This window comes from Archocentrus centrarchus, chromosome 13 (genome assembly GCF_007364275.1).
Source record: "Archocentrus centrarchus isolate MPI-CPG fArcCen1 chromosome 13, fArcCen1, whole genome shotgun sequence".
In the NCBI taxonomy this organism is placed as follows: Eukaryota; Metazoa; Chordata; class Actinopteri; order Cichliformes; family Cichlidae; genus Archocentrus; species Archocentrus centrarchus.
This window is the reverse complement of record NC_044358.1, coordinates 12,501,123-12,520,672: the sequence shown is the minus strand read 5'-3', so window position 1 is coordinate 12,520,672 and position 19,550 is coordinate 12,501,123. Positions and strand designations below refer to the sequence as shown.

The 19,550-nt window shown below is 46.4% G+C and overlaps 1 protein-coding gene across 2 annotated transcripts in view; it reads right to left on the bottom strand.

Moving 5' to 3' along the window:
• Positions 1 to 806: 806 nt before the first annotated feature.
• The window catches only part of pak4 (p21 protein (Cdc42/Rac)-activated kinase 4), a 47,684-nt gene continuing 28,940 nt past the window's right edge, over positions 807 to 19,550 (bottom strand). For both annotated transcript variants that reach the window (XM_030743998.1, XM_030743999.1), the window contains exons 8-11: positions 16,902 to 17,028; positions 7,700 to 7,825; positions 7,484 to 7,618; positions 807 to 6,486 (exon numbers count right to left, since the gene is read on the bottom strand). In XM_030743998.1, the coding sequence (XP_030599858.1) occupies positions 6,331 to 6,486; positions 7,484 to 7,618; positions 7,700 to 7,825; positions 16,902 to 17,028 (544 nt within the window). In that variant the 3' untranslated portion in view covers positions 807 to 6,330. The remainder of the gene's footprint in view (positions 6,487 to 7,483; positions 7,619 to 7,699; positions 7,826 to 16,901; positions 17,029 to 19,550) is intronic.

The window sequence follows — 19,550 nt, the reverse complement described above, 5'->3', positions numbered from 1 at the left end:
GTTCACACACCCACATGGTCCACAAACACAGCTGTTATCATTGGGAGGGGCCCACCCTTCAGCCTCTGTGTTTACAGTAAAGGCTCACAGTGAGGAGCTGCAGCCTGCAGACGGGGCGAGCCGACGGAAATACTAAAAATAAAGCTGCACCGACTCCGTCTGCTGCTGTCAGATTGAGCACAAGTGACTTTCATCAAGGTTTCCTGTGGTGACTGTATCAGCGCACCAGGAAGCTCACGACAGGCTTATCGGGTGTAAAATTAGGCATCTGGGTGAAGAACTACTTCAGCCTCACTGTGACAGCATCTGAGCACATCAGCCATGCAGCTTTTTAAGGGCCACCAAGACCTTGCTGCTTGTAAAGACTGCAGCACACTCAGGAGCACTGAAGGCAGGATTCAGAAGAATAAAACTCATGTTGAGTTTATTATTGAATAAAGGCTGGGCTCTGTATTCATCTATGAAACCATACAAACCAGTTGTATTACAGGCACGTCTTAATAAAGGTCTGGATTTAGATCCACTTCACTCCCCCAACAGTCACATGATCCTCCCTGAGCAGCGCTCGACAGCAGGGAGGAAGAACTCCATGTTGACAGGAAGAGACCTCCCAGCAGAAGCAGGCTCAGGGAGGGAGACGGGTTAGAGGGTCAGGCTGCACGGAGCCACATCCTAAAGAGACGCCGCAGAAAGCATGAAGTTACCTCTGATGGACGTCGTGTCTGTTTCCCACCACATGAACACATTTATGTGTGACCGACATTTCAAAACACACCAGTCATACAACAAAAAAAACAGACTCTGGATCTTTTACAAAAACTGTATTTGCAAAAAAGTAAAATTTGCAGAGTGAAATCTATGTTTATACAATACCAGTGAAATTTACAAAAACAACAGGGTGCAGGTACAGTCGCTCGTATGCTCACAAAACAGCAACAAAAACTGATTTTCAACAAGAAGTCACCAGAAATCTGAACATTTGTTCCCCTCGTGTTTTATTCCAGTCCGTTACATTCACTGTGGAAATCTGAGGGAGGTCCTGCAGGAGTTTTCCAAGAAGCAGGAAAACCTCAGGACCCAGGAACCTGAAACCCAGCGGCCCTGCTTCCTGAAAAAGTCCCTTTGGACCGGACCCCTCCTGTCAGGGATGAGCCCCCATCAATGATCTGATGTCAGTGAGAGCTGTCACAGTTTACAGGATGAGGACTTCTCAGACATGTGAGATGAGAGGAGGACCCCGGCGGGCGCGGCGTCAGAGTCGGTTAGTCGTCATAAAGGTTAAGGCACGAAACCGGACACGTCTGCACACAGCAGCAGAATCTGGGCCACAGAAATGGAGTAACAGGTAACCTCAGGTAACCTGCCACACCATAAACACGTTTCACATTGATGAAGGAAAGGAGATCAAACGGGGGTGAGACAAAAAAACCAACACAAAGATGACGAGCGTCTTCACACCGACAAAACTGTCACCACATAAAGAGACTCACACTGACCTGGGATCAGTGCTGCTGTTTGGGAGGAAAATCAACAGAAAGATTGAAACTTAAGGAGTCCTGCACACTAACATCCAAAAACTGATTGATTTGTATTGTTTCCATAGTAGACCTTCACCCCGGGGGGGGTGAGTGTCTCTCTGTGTGACTCAAACATGTTTTCTATGGTAGAAAAACAGGTGAAACATTTGGAGAATAAAGTTAAAAATTATGAAAGCGAAGCGTCCATGTCACGTCTGCCGGCGTCTCGCAGGTCTGAGGACAGCGAGGTGACAAATTAAACCAGTGGGGGAACGTGATGCACGTCCTGAAGCTAAAGCTGAACAAACAGTAACTGCAGTTTCAATGAGCCACAACATCCAAACCTCTGACAGGTGAACACGTTCTGGTCCTGGCGTTCACCTGGAGCTTCCTTTGACCCCAAACACCCTCCTGGATGTTCTCTGTCCGCATGCTGCAAGTGGGAAATAAACTCTGTCTCTATGGAGAAGGTTGTTATATCCTATAGAGCTTCCAGGCAAACTGCCCGGGTTTGAACCACGACCCTCTGATGGTGCTAAAATCTGAGCCCCAAAAGCCTCCAGCCCCTTCCCAGACAGACCAGAGCTGCACAATGGGGACCCACACAGGACTGGGGGTGGGTGTGTAATGTTGTGGCTGACTGGTCTGTGGCATCCAATCAAATCTTAGCTCAACCATTAAGAGTTGGACCCTCAGGCTGTTTTTCCAGTGGCCCCAGTATGATCCAGTCACTGCAATCACTTATGTAGTACAGCAGGAAACACCCAATAAAAACAGCAGAACGAGCAGCCAGTCTTCATGTTAGTTAGTGTGAAGATGTGCAGCTTACAGCTGAATTCAGACTGGGCTCGAGAGCAGGAAGTGTTTCTCTGCTCAATAAAGACCACCTCTCTGCAGCTGATTGTCATCCAGCTCCACATTTCGTACTCGGTGACTCATTACCGGCCTGTTCTGCTTCTCACCGCAGAACAGCTCAGGATGATGATTTACAGCTCGGAGAGCTGCCAAGGAGACAAAGAAAAAAAACGCCCGCGAGACTTTTCAGCTGAGCGGATGCTTCTGCAGAAGGAAAAAAAAGGTTTACAATTAACATACGTTCATCCTGTGGTGGCACAAAGCACGCAGTTAAAGCTCGGGCGCGGAAAATATCAGAGCGCACGTTTTTAGGAGGTGGAAAATAATTTTTTCTGCCTCCGCTGCAGGAGGGCACGGGTACGTTAGTGCTGAGGCCCGAGGAGAAAGAATTCAACACGTTAACACGACTGGAGGTTAAAGTTGCGTTTCATCGATGTTACGGTGCAGCCTGATGGGGTCTACATCACAGAAGAAGAAGAGTGAAACAGTGTGGGGGTGATGCTGCGATCCTCGTTAAAGGGAACCTGTTCTCTGCACTGCTGCACAGAGGACAGGGATCCTCCCTCTACCAGTGAAGGTGACACAGACTCAGCTGGTTCACGTGCACTTTCACTGCCTGTTTAAAGGCTGGAAAAACCCTGCAAACACAGCCTAGTTTCAGACAGCGAGCAGTCGGTCCCAAAGATGTTTTTGGCCTTCAAGCAAAGGGAAATCGCCAGGACTGTGTGTCCTGTTTTTAAAGGTACTCAAACACAACAGAAATAACTGAAGAGTGAGCAAACCTCTGTTTACCATCCATCTGCGGCTCGATTGATTAAACTGATTAATCGGCCCGTGTCAGACCAGAGCTCAAGCTGCTCAGGTTGTATGAAAGTCTATGGGAAAGTAGCCCCGCCTCCCAGCTGTGTGACCTCGGCGAGCTCGCTGATGGGTTTATCGGATCAGTGGATAGTTTGATGATTCTGACCAGCTCAGCTCGAGGCTTCATCATGATGCTGTGTGGTGGCTACGTCCATCATTTATATACAGTCTGTGGTTTTAAATAAAGGGAAAGTGTCATAATTAAATTATAAAGGAAATTATTTTTTAATGATTATTCAAATAGTCAAAACACTGTCACATCCGTGCCCCTCTTCTCCCCCCATTAAAGCTGGGAGAGCCTCCAGCACCGAGCTGGATAAGACACTATGAAAATGGACATGACTCCTCCTAATGAGAAGAAAGCTGGTTTAAAGGGGGAGGAGCTAAAACAATGGGATCAATAAGGGTGATTTTGGACTATTAATCATGCAAAGCCAGTGCAGTAGAGCCCAGAAATAAGAAACGTGGTGCTGCGGAGAACAGGTTCCCTTTAGAGTGTAATTTTAGAGGCCTGCAAATCACAGCTGACATGTTAGGAAACAATGAGCTAGAACTAAAAAAAACTACTTCCTGCCTACATAATTCTACTCTGTGCTGCTACTCTCTGCACAAACCCTCAAAGATGTTGGTCAGAGAGCTGCTGTTTCAGCACGTTCACCATGTAAATCTATGTCGAGTACAGCAAGTGTGCTGTAAGCCACTCAGTATTTCCAGGAGGAGGAGGAGGACTGTGCTAAATGCTTCTCTGTGGTCATCGTTTGAAGTATTCCAGGTTTCCAGTTCAACAGAAGCAGCCTGACGAGCTCTGGCCGGACGTGGAGGCTGTCCCTGCTACAGCATCAAACCGTCTCAGGTTTCCACCCCCCCCAAAAAAAAATCATCTGCTTCTTTTACAGTATCTGCAGAACATTTAAAGAAGCCCTGCAGCACTTTACCTTCATACTTTCAGAGCTACAGGCCCTCCAAGTACACAGGAGCTTTTTTTTTTTAGTGTTTTTAATTAAAAGTGCAAAATTTTATGCTCTTCAGGGCCTGAAACATTTCACACTATGAAAGCAAATTTATGCACAGCTTCAATAAATATTAAGCTGGTTTGCAGAGCGGGTTTATCTGTGTGGTTTTGGTGTGAGCGGCACAGAAATGTCTGCCTTCTCTTCAATATATGGGAGTAAATGCAGTCACCTTCCTGGAAGCACTGATACAGTCAGTGGTGACGCCCCTTCCAACAATCATAATGATATATATATGCATGCTACTAGTAATAATAATGTTAAGGTTATTGTTCTGCAGAGGGAAGTGTGCAGCGGCCCGTGGTGAGAGGCTCGAGCTTTGCAGACCCACAGTTACACGCTGAAGTCTGCGCTGTCACAAAATGGGGTCAAAGGTCCAAATATTGTAATAACTTCTTTGTAGCTAAACTGGGTGTTACAATGAAAACACTGAAGCCACTGTGCTTCGGTCTTTTCCTGCAGTTTGTCCTCAGGAGCTGATTAAACCGACGCTCTGACATGCTGCTTCTCGCTGGCAGACGCAGGAAAAAAGTGGGTAACCGGGTGCAGTCACAGCGAGCCCTGAGAACCATTTAGTTCCCTCATATTAAAGAGAAGGCAGATGCTGTAGTGGTTAACACATATTTTTTCCAGAGGACAAATAAGTGGGATTTTGGTGAACCGTCCCTTTAAAGGGTAAATCTGTGCCACAGGTCTGATTCCTCCTTTAGTGTTTATTAGCAGCCGGGAGTGTTGAAGCTCCGCTGTTATCCACCCGGTGGTCTGCTTACACAGAGCCTACAGGCAAGCCAAGTAAAGGCAAACACTGAAATAATCCCACATCTTCACACTCTCAGTGGGAGTGTGAGCAGCACAGCTCATCGAGATATAAACTCAACAAAGCTGCTTTTCTTAATCATCAGTAACGCTCCTTTCTGTGAGCTGGAGCAGTGCTAAGATCATCCTATAAATAAAAGCCTCTGGATGACAAAGAGCCGGTGTTACGTTCTGTCAGAGGAGGGGAATCGAACATGAAACGATCAAAGCAACGAGAAGATCTGAAAGGATAAACACAGCTCAGTGAGCGACCAGCTCAGGCTCGTTTTCTGCATTTTCTAAGCCATCAGTTTGTGACGTGAGCGTCGAGTTTTTAATAAAACAAAACAAAATAAACGAGTTAGAAAGCTCCAAAATCAGGAGGCCACTCATTCAGATCCAGTCAGGTTTAAGGGGCTGCTGCACGCGCTCCTCCAAACTAAACACAACAGAAATCAGCTGCAGTTCAGCTGCTATCGCTCATCAACAGTGCTTACAAAATCACCACACCTCACTCTAAAACAAACACATTAGAATAATAATAATAACAATAATCAATCACAAAATAGAGAGAGTACAACATCAGGACTGATCTCTATCTTCATTGTACTTACACAGGAAATCAGGAGGAAAGAAGAACATTAACACTCCAGTGTTTACCTTTCACTTAGTGTACGTTTGTGTGTTTACAACAGGAACTTTAGTGTTTTTAAGGCTACAAAATAAAGTCGGAGCCACGTTTCCTCTCTCAGTAGTAACGTTCTGGCTGTGACGAGGACCGTCTCCGAATCTTTGCAGTGGGAAAATAAAGAAATTCGGTTTACAGAAAAAATAAATCAGCCAATGGGCTCTCGGCTCCTTCAAAGCATCAGACTGGTGTGCAAAACCTTCACACCTCAGCTCCAGGTAAGGTCCACAGATAGGAGAAAGGAACAGATCCACAGCTCTGAATGTTTCCAGACGAGGCTCTTCAGGTAAAAGTGTTTACAGGAGGCTCCTCTCTGACACACACACACACACACACACACACACACACACACACACACACACACACACACACACACACACACACACACACACACACACACTCCACCTTATTGCCTCTTTTTGTTTTAGGGAATTCTGTCCCTGCACTTCAGTGACTCACATAAGAAACAGAATACTCCTGCACACGCTGTCTTCACATCTGCTGTCTGTGACCTCTGACCTCTGAGCGTCACGCCTGTGTGTGCAGGAGTATTCTGTAACACCCTCTCCTCCAGAGTCCAGAGGTCTTAGTGTCGCGCATCATCTCATTTCATCCTGTTCTGCCGCATCAAAGGCACGATGCAGGACGGCGGCCCCGCCTTGGACAGGAAGGGGTGCTTGAGGAGCTCGCTGGCGGTGGCCCTCTGAGCCAGGTCTCGCACCAACATCCGGTCCAGGAAGCTTTTGAGGAGGGGGGAGACCTGGGCAGAGAAGAAGAGAGGGAGACATGTCTGTGTAGATTCTCAGTTATCCAGGTCATAGTAGTCTCTGGAGCTTGAAAAAGGCGACTGGACTTCTTTTTGTTTCTTGAAGACGTTTCACCTCTCATCCGAAAGGCTTCTTCAGTTCTCAACCAAATGGTGGAGAGACCCAGGTATTTAAACGTCTTCAAGAAACAAAAAGAAGTCCAGTCGCCTTTTTCAAGCTCCAGAAAGAGAGGGAGACGGTGTTACTGACACCACAGGTAAGCTTTTAATAGTCGATGAGAAACTGTTAACCAAATTAAACCAAAAAGCTTTTTTTTTTCCTGCACAGAGGCGGAGCCAATCAGCTGCTCTGTAATAAAATTACTTTACTTTTTTCACCTGGGCTGTCACTGACACAGTCATCTATGGTTAAGTGGTCAGAAGTAAGAGGAAAATGCATCATATCTATCAGTTCAGCCAACACAGACTCGACACTTTATGACACCTGATCAGGCGTTGATGCAGAGTCAGAGTCAGACTGGAAAAACCCCGCGAACAAGCAAAGGTTCAAATATTGAGCAGAATCTGTCCCACAGAGGTTTTGGTGTTTAACCAAAGGGAAATCACCAGGATGGAGTCCGTGAAAATCAGCGAGCCAAAAGCTCAGAGATTAAACAACCTAAAAACAGTCCGTGTCAGACAGCAGATACGTCTGAGACGGTCATCACAGCCACAGAAGCTGCAATAAAATAATGACCAACTATCATCACACACACTGGCAGTGGGTACGAACTGCTCCTGAGCTTTCTCCTCCTCTTCCTCTTCTGGAAGCAGAAATATGGTGTTTTCATTTCAAACACATTTCTGTGATTTCGACTGTGTTTCTGTCACTAAGGGAAACCACAACACCAAATTCTGCCACCGCAGGTTCAATAAAGACACCTTTACATAAAGCTGCTCTGTCTGGTTCATTTCTGCTGCTCTCAGCTTTGTTCCTCTTCTGCTCTTCTACCTTGTGCAGATTCTTCAGCTTGGGTGGAAGGTTGTCTCGAATCATTTTCATGGCTTTGAGCGGCGGCTCGTTGAAGTACGGCGGCTCTCCGTCCACCATCTCTATGACCATGATACCCAGAGACCAGATATCCACCTGGACACAGAGAGGAGAGTCAGTGAGGGTGGAGACGGGTGGAGACGGGGAAATCCTGACACAGAGCAGAGCCTGAGTTACCTCCGGTCCGTATGGTAGTCTGGATATGAGCTCTGGTGCCATCCAGTATGGCGTTCCAACCAGAGACTTCCTCCTCTGCACTTCTTTAGACACCTGGGCGCAGAAACCGAAGTCTGACAGCTTCACCTGCAGACAGAGGAAGAAGAGGAGGACGAGGGGATGAAGACACCAAGAAGAGAAAAGAAGAAACAGAGGAACAGGAACATTAGTGTTAACATAATTGTTGTGCAGCTTTTCCCACTCAGACTCTACTCCGGCAGGCGGCTCAAGTACACTTTAAAATTCATCTGCGGACAGGCCTCAAACTCTTATTTTGAAAGCTCAGTTATTGCCAAACAGCTAGCGCCTGCTTCCTGCGGCATGTTTCCCACCTGTCACAGCGCTCCTCCATGTGATGAAGTCCTGCTGTGAAGCCTTCAGCTGATGTTCTCCACACCATCCCACTGAAGAAGGGATCTATGAAACTACACCCAATGAGGACACCCTGTTTCATGGCTCTTTTTGACTCTAATAAGGATCATAATTAACAAAACGAGCTTCCTTTTTCATCGAGCAGAAACTCACTAAAATCCTCATCATCAGCATTTGAGGTTACAGAGGGAGAAAGCTGCTTTCCCACAGACAGTCGAGCTGATCTCAGCTGGGTGTTACACGTTTAAGGCACATCTGTGCTAGCATCACTTTTCATACATCTTTAATATACAGTCTGTGGGTCAGATGGACTCTTGGACTGAAGTCACCTTCAGATTAAAACAGTGGAGTTGGGACGAGGAACTGACTGAAAGTGCAGCTGAATACTGATGTGCCATTTATTTATTTTTTAACAAAGCATATATATTATTATTTATTGATTTAGTGCTGCTCGAGCTGACCTGAAAAGAGGAATTAAAAAAGCCAAGACGGACTACAGGAGGAGAATAGAGTCCCATCTGTCCAGCAATAAGACACGGGAGGTGTGGCAGGGCATTCAGAACATCACAAACTTCAGAGGCTGTGATGTGACTGCAGGAGACCTGAGTGTGTGTCACTAGCAGAGGAACTTAACTGTTTCTTTGCTCGCTTTGAGATGCCTCAGGACCACCCATCTGCTCCAGTCCTGCCCCCCCCACTAGGCTGCACCCCACTCACTGTCCAGGAGCATGAGGTACGGGGCGTGCTCCTGGCAGTGAACCCCAGGAAGGCTGCCGGACCAGACGGAGTACCTGGCAAGGTGATCAGAGCGTGTGCCCACCAGCTCACCCTGATTCTCACCAGGATTTTCAACCTCTCCCTGGCCCAAGCAGTCATCCCCCCCTGCCTAAAAACAGCCACAATCATCACCGTGCCCAAAAGGTCATCTGTCACCAGCCTAAATGATTACCGCCCTGTGGCCCTCACACCGGTAATCATGAAGTGCTTTGAGAGGCTGGTTCTCCAGCACATCAAAGACCACCTGCCCCCCACTTTCGACACCCATCAGTTTGCATATCGAGCAAACAGATCCACAGAGGACGCCATCGCTGTAGCTCTCCACTCTGTGTTGAGCCACTTGGAGCAGCAGCAGAGCTACGCTCGCATGCTCTTTGTGGATTACAGCTCAGCGTTCAACACAATCATCCCGGACATTCTCACCACCAAACTGCACACCCTGGGCCTCCCCCCTCTCACATGTTCCTGGATCAAGGACTTCTTAACCAACCGGCCCCAGACTGTGAGACTTGGCCCCCATCTCTCCTCCACCCGCACACTGAGCACTGGCTCCCCACAGGGCTGTGTGCTGAGCCCCCTCCTGTACTGCCTCTACACCCATGACTGCAGTCCGGCCCACAATAACAACCTCATCGTCAAATTTGCTGACGACACCACAGTGGTCGGACTCATCTCGAAGGGAGATGAGGGAGCTTACAGAGAGGAGGTCCTGAAGCTGACAGCCTGGTGTTCAGAGAACAAGCTGGTACTGAACACCATGAAAACCAAAGAGATCATCATCGACTTCAGGAAGCACAGGACTGACCCAGCCCCCCTCTACATCAACGGCGAGCGTGTGGAGAGGGTCCACACCTTCAGGTTTCTTGGTGTCCTCATCTCTGCTGATCTCTCTTGGTCAGATAACATCACAGCTGTTATCAAGAAGGCTCAGCAGCGACTTCACTTCCTGAGGGTCCTCAGGAAGAACAACTTGGACTCAAACCTGCTGCTGACCTTCTACCGCTCATCCATTGAGAGCCTGCTGACGTACTGTATCACAGTATGGTACGGCAGCTGCACTGAGGCAGACAGGGTCAGGCTTCAGAGGGTAGTCAAGACAGCACAGAGAATCGTTGGCTGCCCTCTCCCCTCCCTGATGGACATCTACACCTCCCGCTGCATCAGCAGAGCCAGGAACATCATCAAGGACAGCTCACACCCTGGCTTTGACCTGTTTGACCTGCTGCCCTCTGGCAGGCGCTACAGGTGCATCAAAGCCAGAACAAACAGACTCAAGAACAGTTTCTTCGCCAGAGCAATCACCACCCTGAACTCACACACTGTAACTGTGCAATATTATATTATTCATACTGAACAATATCTGACATTCCTATATTGTGTAATATCCAGTATTCATTCACTAGTGCAATATTCATCATCTTCATTATTATATGTATACACTTATTTACTTTTCTGGAAACTGTGAACCCCAGGAAAGCTGTGGGGCCCGATGGTGTCTCTGGACGGATACTGAAGGTCTGTGCGGCTCAGCTGGCTGGTATTTTTACCAGCATTTTAACCAGTCCCTGAGCCAGGCTGCTGTCCCTTCCTGCCTGAAGTCCTCCATTATCGTCCCCATCCCCAAGAAGAACACTATCAGAGGTTTGAATGACTACAGGCCAGTAGCACTCACACCAATTGTTATGAAGTGCTTTGAAAAGCTTGTCCGGGCTCACGTCATCTCCAGTCTCTCCCCCAGACTAGACCCCCACCAGTTTGCCTACAGTGCCAACCGGTCCACAGAGGACGCCATTGCCACGGCCCTCCACTCTGCCTTCTCTCACCTGGAGCAGGGGGGGAACTACGCTCGGCTGCTCTTTGTGGACTTCAGCTCGGCGTTTAACACCATCCTTCCTGGCAGACTGGTGACTAAACTGTCAGATCTGGGGATACCACGCTCCACCTGTCTTTGGATCAAGGACTTCCTGACAGACCGTTCCCAGAGGGTAAGAGTAGGTCCCCACCTCTCTTCAGCCATCAGCCTCAGCACCGGCTCTCCACAGGGCTGTGTGCTGAGTCCCCTACTCTTCACCCTCTACACACATGACTGCACCTCCATACATGCCAGTAACTGCATCATTAAGTTTGCGGATGACACCACTGTGGTGGGGCTCATATCAGGCGGGGATGAGTCAGCATACCGGGACGAGGTGCAGCGGCTGTCAAGGTGGTGCAGTGAGAATAACTTGATCCTGAACACCACTAAGACAAAGGAGATGGTAGTAGACTTTAGGAGGACAACACATGTCATTCAACCTCTGTTCATCGAGGGGGATGAAGTGGAGCTGGTTTCAGATTTTAGGTTCCTGGGAGTACATCTGCAGGATGATTTGACCTGGAGTATCAATACGACCAGCATTGTCAGGAAGGCCCAACAGAGACTGCATTTCCTGAGGGTTCTTAGGAGCAACCATCTGACCCAGAATCTGCTGGTGTCCTTCTACCGTTGCTCTGCAGAGAGCATCCTGACCTACTGTCTGTGCGTGTGGTTCAACAGCTGCACAGCAGCAGACAGGAAAACACTCCAGCGAATCATCAACACGGCTCAAAAGATCATAGGCTGTCCCCTGCTCTCCCTCCAGGAACTGTTCAATGCCCGCTGCCAGAGGAGGGCACAGAACATCCTCCAGGACCCCTCACACCCTGGACACTCCTTGTTTCAGCTACTGCCATCAGGCAGACGTTTCAGGACAATGAAGGCCAGAACAAACAGACTGAGGAACAGCTTTTATGCCAGGGCTATCATTGAACTGAACTCTGTGTGGTTTGGACAGTGATGTGGGGTGGTAGTGCTGACTGTGTGCGTGCGTTGGTGTGTGTATTGGGGCTAGATTCGTCTGTTAATTTACTATTGTGCACTGTATTTTAGTAATCATTTTTATCACTCATATTTTTATTATTTTATTATTTATTGTCTGAGGCACCTAGAAAGGAATGCATTTTAAATTTCGTTGTGCAACTTCTGTGTACAATGACAATAAAGATTCTGATTCTTCTGATTCTTACAATGTACAGATGCACCAATGTATGTATATATTTTTATACATTCTATTTTTTGTATATACATTGTTTATTTTCTGTATATTTCTTGATTATACTAGACTATAATATTTTTATTTTTTATTTTAGAGAATTTGATTTTCTGTTGCATGGCACTGAACAGGAGTGGCCCTCCAATCTCATTGTACATCCTGTATAATGACAATAAAGGCATTCTATTCTATTTAGTTATAAAATGTGGGTGTGCCTCCTTTGTGCACGCTCCTGTCTGCATGCTGCTACACACACACACACACACACACACACACACACACACACACACACACACACACACACAGTCCCACTCTGTGTAAAACAGTTTTGGATGCGAGATTAGCAATTCTCGGTAACACAGTCTGAATTTTTCAGTTACAGTTTCAGCTGCATAAAAATAAATATTCAGTCTGCACAACTGCAGCTGACCTCATGACAGTCAGGCCTGCCTGCCATCCACACCTTTAAAGTTCTTGCATGGCTGTGCACTCACACAGAGCCTGCTGGGCTCAGATTACTCAGAAAGAGAAATGAAAGAGGCTGTTAGGAGAAGTGTGCACACTGCACGTATGTATGAACACCAGGACACACAGACGCCAACACGACAGTCGCTGAGCTCCACTGTGCCCCTATTACAGCTCTTTATAAATGTAACAGAGAACAACCTCTGACCTTACGGTCAGGAGGTGAAAACATCACACACAGGTGCACCTAATACACCCGCCCCTCTGCCGAGAAGCACTTCAGGCTCGGTTGAGTCTGCTTCCTCAGCCGGGCCAAACCAGAAGCAGCGAGTAAAACTCACCACCACAGCTGCCAGCAGGAAGCTTTGTGTGAGAACACCCAGAGAATAAAACTGCCCCCTCCTCCCCCCTCAGTGCTTCACATTTACTGTAACCTGTGTGGGTTCATTCAGACTGAACAGATGATCTTTCACCTGAGATTACTGTCACAAACACTGGACATAAACTACTGCATATCTTAGCACTACACGCTCTGCTTACAATGGGATACAATGCATCGTGCTGCAGTGCACCATCATCATCTTCAGTCTGAGGAAGAATGATATGCTGGTTCATCCTTTACATGTGCCACTTTAAAAACAAAGGTCAAAGTTTATCATGAACCTAAACATGAGGCAACATCAGTGTTGTGTTCTGTTATTCAGAAATAACCACAGCTTGCTGAGCGCTCATCATCACACAGGTATGTGATGTTGAGCACTCAGCTACAGACAGGCTACTAAAACACCGAAGCACAGGCCTCTTCAGCAACTGCACCACCACCGCTGAAAGGTCCACTTCAGTGACTCGAACTAGTGCCGGTGAGGACCAGCAGACAGCTACCGGCTGCAGCACACGCCTCTAACTTTACACAGTACGACTCCAGGTGAGTTATAGAAGATTTGGGGCCATGAGGACTCGTCCACGAGACAATGAGCTACAGCTGAACTGCACCAACCAGGAGCCCTTCAGGTGGACTCCAAGTCCATTTGGAAAAAAGGAGAACAGGAATGAGTGATCTGAGGCATCTGTAACCCCCCCGTATGCTTGAAGAATAACCTAAGAATATCACACAGTCACCAAACAGTGCCCAGGATGTTTTCTTATGTCCACCATAAAATATCCAGCAAGAATTGCAGGATTTTGTTTGTCGTACTTCTACCTGTCCCCACACACCTGTGAGCTGAGCTATCAGAGCCATGCAGCACTTCCCTCTTTGTCTGGAGAGTCTGCAGAGTTTGAAAAAAGGTGACAAATTATAAATAAAACAAACCTTCCATGACATACTGAGTCCTAAAGGTCACTGCATCTACCAAAACACGCCTGAACACCTATATAACACAATAATTCCTGGCATGTTTCTATCGCAGCACCCTGTGGACACACAGTCTCCTCTGAGAAAATCATTAGCAGGGACACGATGAAACAGTGACTGCAGGTGCTTTTTCTGCCTCACGGTGCACGGCGCGATAGGCAAAGCGCTTCGGTGTCGCAGAGAAATGCCTGGTCATGCATAGAGCTGGAGGCCAAGAGGGCGGGTGAAACCACAGCTCATAAAGACATCAAACCACAAGCCTTCATCAGATGTCATCAAGGATGACGCGGTTTACACAGCAGCATCAAATGTGTGACTTGCTCAGCAAGTGCATACTCTACCAGAGACTCAGCAAAAACCTGTCAGCGCATCAACGATCAGCAGGCTCCACGGCTCTGGAAATCATTCTGAATATTAAACATGAATTAAGAACAGGTGGACAAACTCGGCCCTCCAGGAATGAAAAGTCACTAAGAAATTTGTGGTGCTGACTGCGGTGTTTACAGTCAGGCTACAATCTGATCTGAATCTGCACTTTCTGACCGAAGGGCGTGAATTCAGAAGAAAGAACGTGATTATGAGGTTGTTTAGCTCCAACTCAGCAACACAATGCCTCCAAACTGCTGTCACCTCACGAGTGACGAGTGAACAGGAGAAAAATCAAAACCTGCAGGCGATGATGATGATGATGATTGCGATGCAGCCATTTCTCAACAACACAAACACAACTTTCTAACCAGCAACCGATGTTCTGGCAGTTGCTGGTTAGAAAGAATAACAACAGAATAATAAATAATAAAAAAAAATCAGAATAATAAACTCCGCCTTCAATGAAGAAATTCGGTGTAGATTTTTGCAGTTTCGTTTTCGTGCTCATTGTCGTGAGCAGCAGTGACCGCGTTCAGCACGCAGCATCAGGGTTACATCGACTTATAGGTGTGAAAAGTGTGGAAACAGTGAGACTAACATTAACTCAGCAGAGCCCGCAGAGCTCTTCAGTCTTACAGGCACAGGCCGTGTGTGTGTGTGTGTGTGTGTGTGTGTGTGTGTGTGTGTGTGTGTGTGTTGTGTTAACGACAACACACCAGAGGACGAGTTCCTTTTTTTACTGGTTTGGCTGTGGTTTCATTTTCTGTAGAAAGCAGAAACTTGCTTGTCAACAGGCAGGAAGTGATTAGGCATCTGCCTGAGCTCCAGAGCAGTGGTTAAAGAGGCATCTGGTTCCTCCTTTCAGCCACCATCTTCTTTTAACTCATGCAGAACGGCAGCTTGGTTTTATCAGCGGCCGCAGTGCATCCTGCAGAGTTTGTGCAACCAGAGGAACAAACAAACGGGGCTGCACAGCCATGGGCATCATATGTATGCCATAGTCCAGTCTCACAGCAGGAAAAACAGAGGCGCAGCTAATAATAGCAGTGCTTAATGCACTATGCTTGAGTGTGCCAGTAATGGAGAACTCTCAGTGTGAATGCAGAGGGGAACAAAAATACAATTTAAACAGAAAAGAGCCAAAATTAAACTCTACCAACTGCACGACTACCTAATAATTTGGGAAATTATCAAAAATATTTAAGAATAGAAAGACCGAAAAACAGAGCACTGATGATCCCGTTGACTAACTTACTCATTTAAACAGGAGAGAAATCTGCCATTTACCAATATGGAGTCATGCCCTTGAGCTTGTACCCTAACAATACTTATCAAAAACCAAAGTCAGCACGGTGGGAGTTCTTACAATAAAGTTTATTTTGCATGGACATGAATACAAGTGCACCTTAAAATTTTGTCTCTGAAATGTTTGAAAACTGCTCGTTAGCTGACGCTCTTCACACCTGATACTCTTCAAACTGGACAAACAGACTCGATTACAGAAACACATCCAGCAGCTGTAGCCTCTCAAGGTGGCCTCTTTTCAAAATAGTGACTTTATGACTGCCTGCATGCAAAACGTTTAGCTATAGAAACCCCCCCAAAACAAAACCAAACCAAAAAAAAATCCCCCAAACAAAACTGACCTACTCTCTGAACCACAACCGCTCTAGATTTCAAACATGGAAAAAAAGTGTACAAAAAGCAGAAAGGGAACTGAGGGTGGGGCTGTCGGGCCAGCGAAGCAGCACAGAAAGCTCTCTCTCTCTCTCTGACCTACATAACGGGGTGGAGGACTGTGGTGATCCGGAGAGGTCTTAATTCAGCCTGTTGGTTCCAGGCCCAGGAACGCTCGGACTGGAGATCGGTGGGTTCTTTCTCTCACCATCGACGGGGCTGGGGGGAAACGAGTCTGCATGCACAGCCTCACTGACGTATTCACGACACTTGTGCTCTTCTTGGTGCGACTAATAAAAAAAGCTTGGTGAGGAAAGGCCTGGTCTGAGTTTAGCTAATAAAGTGCTTTCACAGCAACTCTGTTGTGGTCTGACAAAAAAAGAAAAAAGCTAAACCACAAGTGTGAGGCTATCGATTTAAAACAGAACTTCATGATTCAGCTTCCTGTGAAAGCGGCCGATCAGCTGGCTGAGGTTTTTTTTGCCTCACTCCAAATTTATGTAAAAAAGATTTGGTTCCCCTGAAATGACCAGTGTTTCCACACAGGGACTTTACTCTGTTACACTAGTAACAACATACAACACTTGTGACTTATTTTAAGCAGTTCTTATTTTTAAATTTTTCATTCATGGTTTAACCTCCCTCACTCTTATTTTGAAAGGTCAGTCCCTACAAATCAGCTGCAGGTCCTCGTGTCACGTTTCCCCGCCGGCAGGATGACCGGATGAAGTAGCTGCTGTGACGGTTTTCGCTGCTCTCTTGTTCCGGGACTTGAACTCGGTCCTGGACGAGGTGCTTTTTTTTTGGAAACCTGCTGGAGCTGGAGGGTCACTGTGGCTGCAGAGGTGGACGAGGTTACCGTCGAGTCAAGTTCAAGAAAGCAGAGGTGGGGTCTGTCCACGGGATGAAGAACTGACCGGAGAGGCAGCTGATTATTGTCACACGGTACGATTTATAGAGAGCATCTTCAACTCCATCGTGCGGAAAACACAGATGACCTGCTCTGACCTCTGGTTTCATTGAGAGCTACGCTGGAAAAAAGGAAGCTGCAGAGATTCTCACAGAGTGCAGTACATACCCGACCATCGTGAGTGAGAAGGATGGAGTCGCTCTTTATGTCTCTGTGGATCACACCCTGTGTGTGGAGGACAGACAGCGCCTTCAGGACGGACAGGCAGACCGTGGCGATCTGCTCCTCATTCATCCTGCAGAGGAGGACAGACACCACAGAGAGCGTCTCAGGCTGTTCTTTGTTTGTTCTGACTCTGCAGTCCAGAGTCAGAACAAACAAACAAACAAACAAACAGGTGGTTACATTCACAACTTTAAACGCTCCTGAAGACCAAACACACCGGCGTTAGTTCAAAACCAACAGAAAGCTGAAATGAAATCCTCCGATTGAGTTTTAGAACATTTTGCAAATTAGAAAACAAATTTACTTAAACGACATCCCATATGTCAAAGGTCAAAAAATGGGACACCGTTTAAGTCAAGCCATTTGTCAGTAAACTTGAAGCTTCCCATTTCTGCAGATTTATGAGCAAACTGGCTTCCTCTTTATCATCATCATCATCTTCTTCCTGGTTTCCATCTGTGCACTGCAAAATGGTCAGCTGCCAGCACTGTGATTCAGAGACTTTGGTATTTGAAGTTTGCTTGTTTTTTTATATATGATCTATAGCTTATATCTCTTATAGCTCATATATGCGATCAGCCTGCTGTCGGTCACAGATTTTACAGCCTGCAGGACTCCCTCTGGCTGCAATGATGGAAACGCGGCTGCAGTGAAGAGCAGGAGCTCCTCGCCCTCCTCTGATCCTCCTCAGCTTTGTGCACCTTTGAAACGTGACACTGAAACCACACGTTTCCCGACAATCCGCCACGCTCGTTTGAAATGCTCTGAGGTCACAGCATCAGTCATTAGTGCACTCATCAATAAAGTCCTTTCTAAAACTACTGCCACAATCAAACACAACCTTACTAATTAAATGTGTACACAACATAATGCTTTAGCATTACTCAAATCATGAGCAATCTGCTGTCAAACAATCACATTTCAGCAGGTGTCTGTGCACAGATACAATAAACACAGGTTTAATATAAATGTAGGCATGACAGAAGTATACACCAATGTTATTGTTAAACATTTACATACATATAAAACCTGTGTGACGCACAGCCTCGATGATGCGTGACCGAAATGTTCAGGGAGGCGGGAAAGACCCACCGACACCGACTTCATGACAGTTTAATAAAAGTCTGTTAGTAGTAAATTTCTGAGAGGGTTTTGAAGCCAAACGCTCCCGCTGTAAATAAGCCTGCTGTGTGGGGAACATGTACAGTGACACAGGCCAAGGTGGGGCGCAGGATTTCTCAGTGCTGAACAGGTTAGGCAACACTGCCCCCTTATGGAGGAAAACCCTTCTAACGAGTAAATGAGGGAGCGCCTTAAATGCTTTGAGGCAGATGAACTGAACTGAAGCATCTATACATACTAGGGGTGGGACTTTAACGTGTTAATCATGGGGAAAATAACGAATTAAAAATTTTAACGCATTTTAATCGCACTTTGCACCGTGGAACGTTTCTCAGTGCACGAGTTCCAGGCATACAGATTATATCGACGCACGATGTCAAAAATTCAGGGGCCGCATCCTGCGAAGGACCGGCCCACGTCCTTCAGAGCCCACGAACACGCAAAGGCCGGAAGTGAGCGGCAGTGAAATTGGACGGTCTAGCCTTAATATCAGCGTCACCTGTCCTCACCTCTGCTAGCTCGTGTCGCCTAGCAACCGTGAGTGTGAATCACAGCTGTGTAAAAACAGCTGGTTAAACGGAGAACGAACTTTTTCTCCTTTTTGTGGTTTAATCTAAGTCTTTAATTTAAACTAAGCTGTTAAAACAAGCAGGACACATTTCAACATCAAGGAATACAGCTGAGCGAATGATTAATTTCCAACTATATTAAGTGAGACATTAATGTTATTTTCCCTACTGTGTAGCAGACTGGTGGGAAAATAAACAAAATTTTGAAGTTTAAGCTTTTGTATATTGATTCATTCATCAACCAAACTTAAATTAATATTTATCATGTTAAAAATTTAAATGTGATTAAAATGCGATTAATTTCGATTAATTAACTACAAAGCTCCTAATTAATTAGATTAATTTTTTTAATCGAGTCCCACCCCTAATACATATATTATCTTACTAACCTTCTAATCTTGGACTGTTACTGTTACACGGGCAGCGCTCGGTCCTCATTAGCTTCAGCTGGCCCAGAAACCAGCCGGTAATCACTTTTATTCTGGCTTCACTTTGTTGCCTCACAGCTAAATTTTGTATGTTTAAATTTCCTGTAATCACACATAAAGCCTCGTATGCTCCTGTTCTTACAGCAGACGTGCTGACCTGCCCTCAGAGACTTTTAGCTGTTTAACTGTTCTACCTGCATTTCATTACAGGTTGTATCTTATCTTAGGTTCTGCATGCAGGGACATATGTATTTACCTCTGAGTGGCATTTATACACCTGTGTTAAATCAATGCTGTACAGCCTCCTGAAACCCTAACCCACGCCCCCCCCAACGCTGTAACCTGTGAATGAACTGGTCTCCAACACATTTCTGGCTTTTTTTTTTTTTTAAAGTTGAATAGATATCCCTCCAGCAGCTCGTGTTTCAGCTGCAAAAACACAGCTGCACAGGCACACATGCATGCAGCAGCAT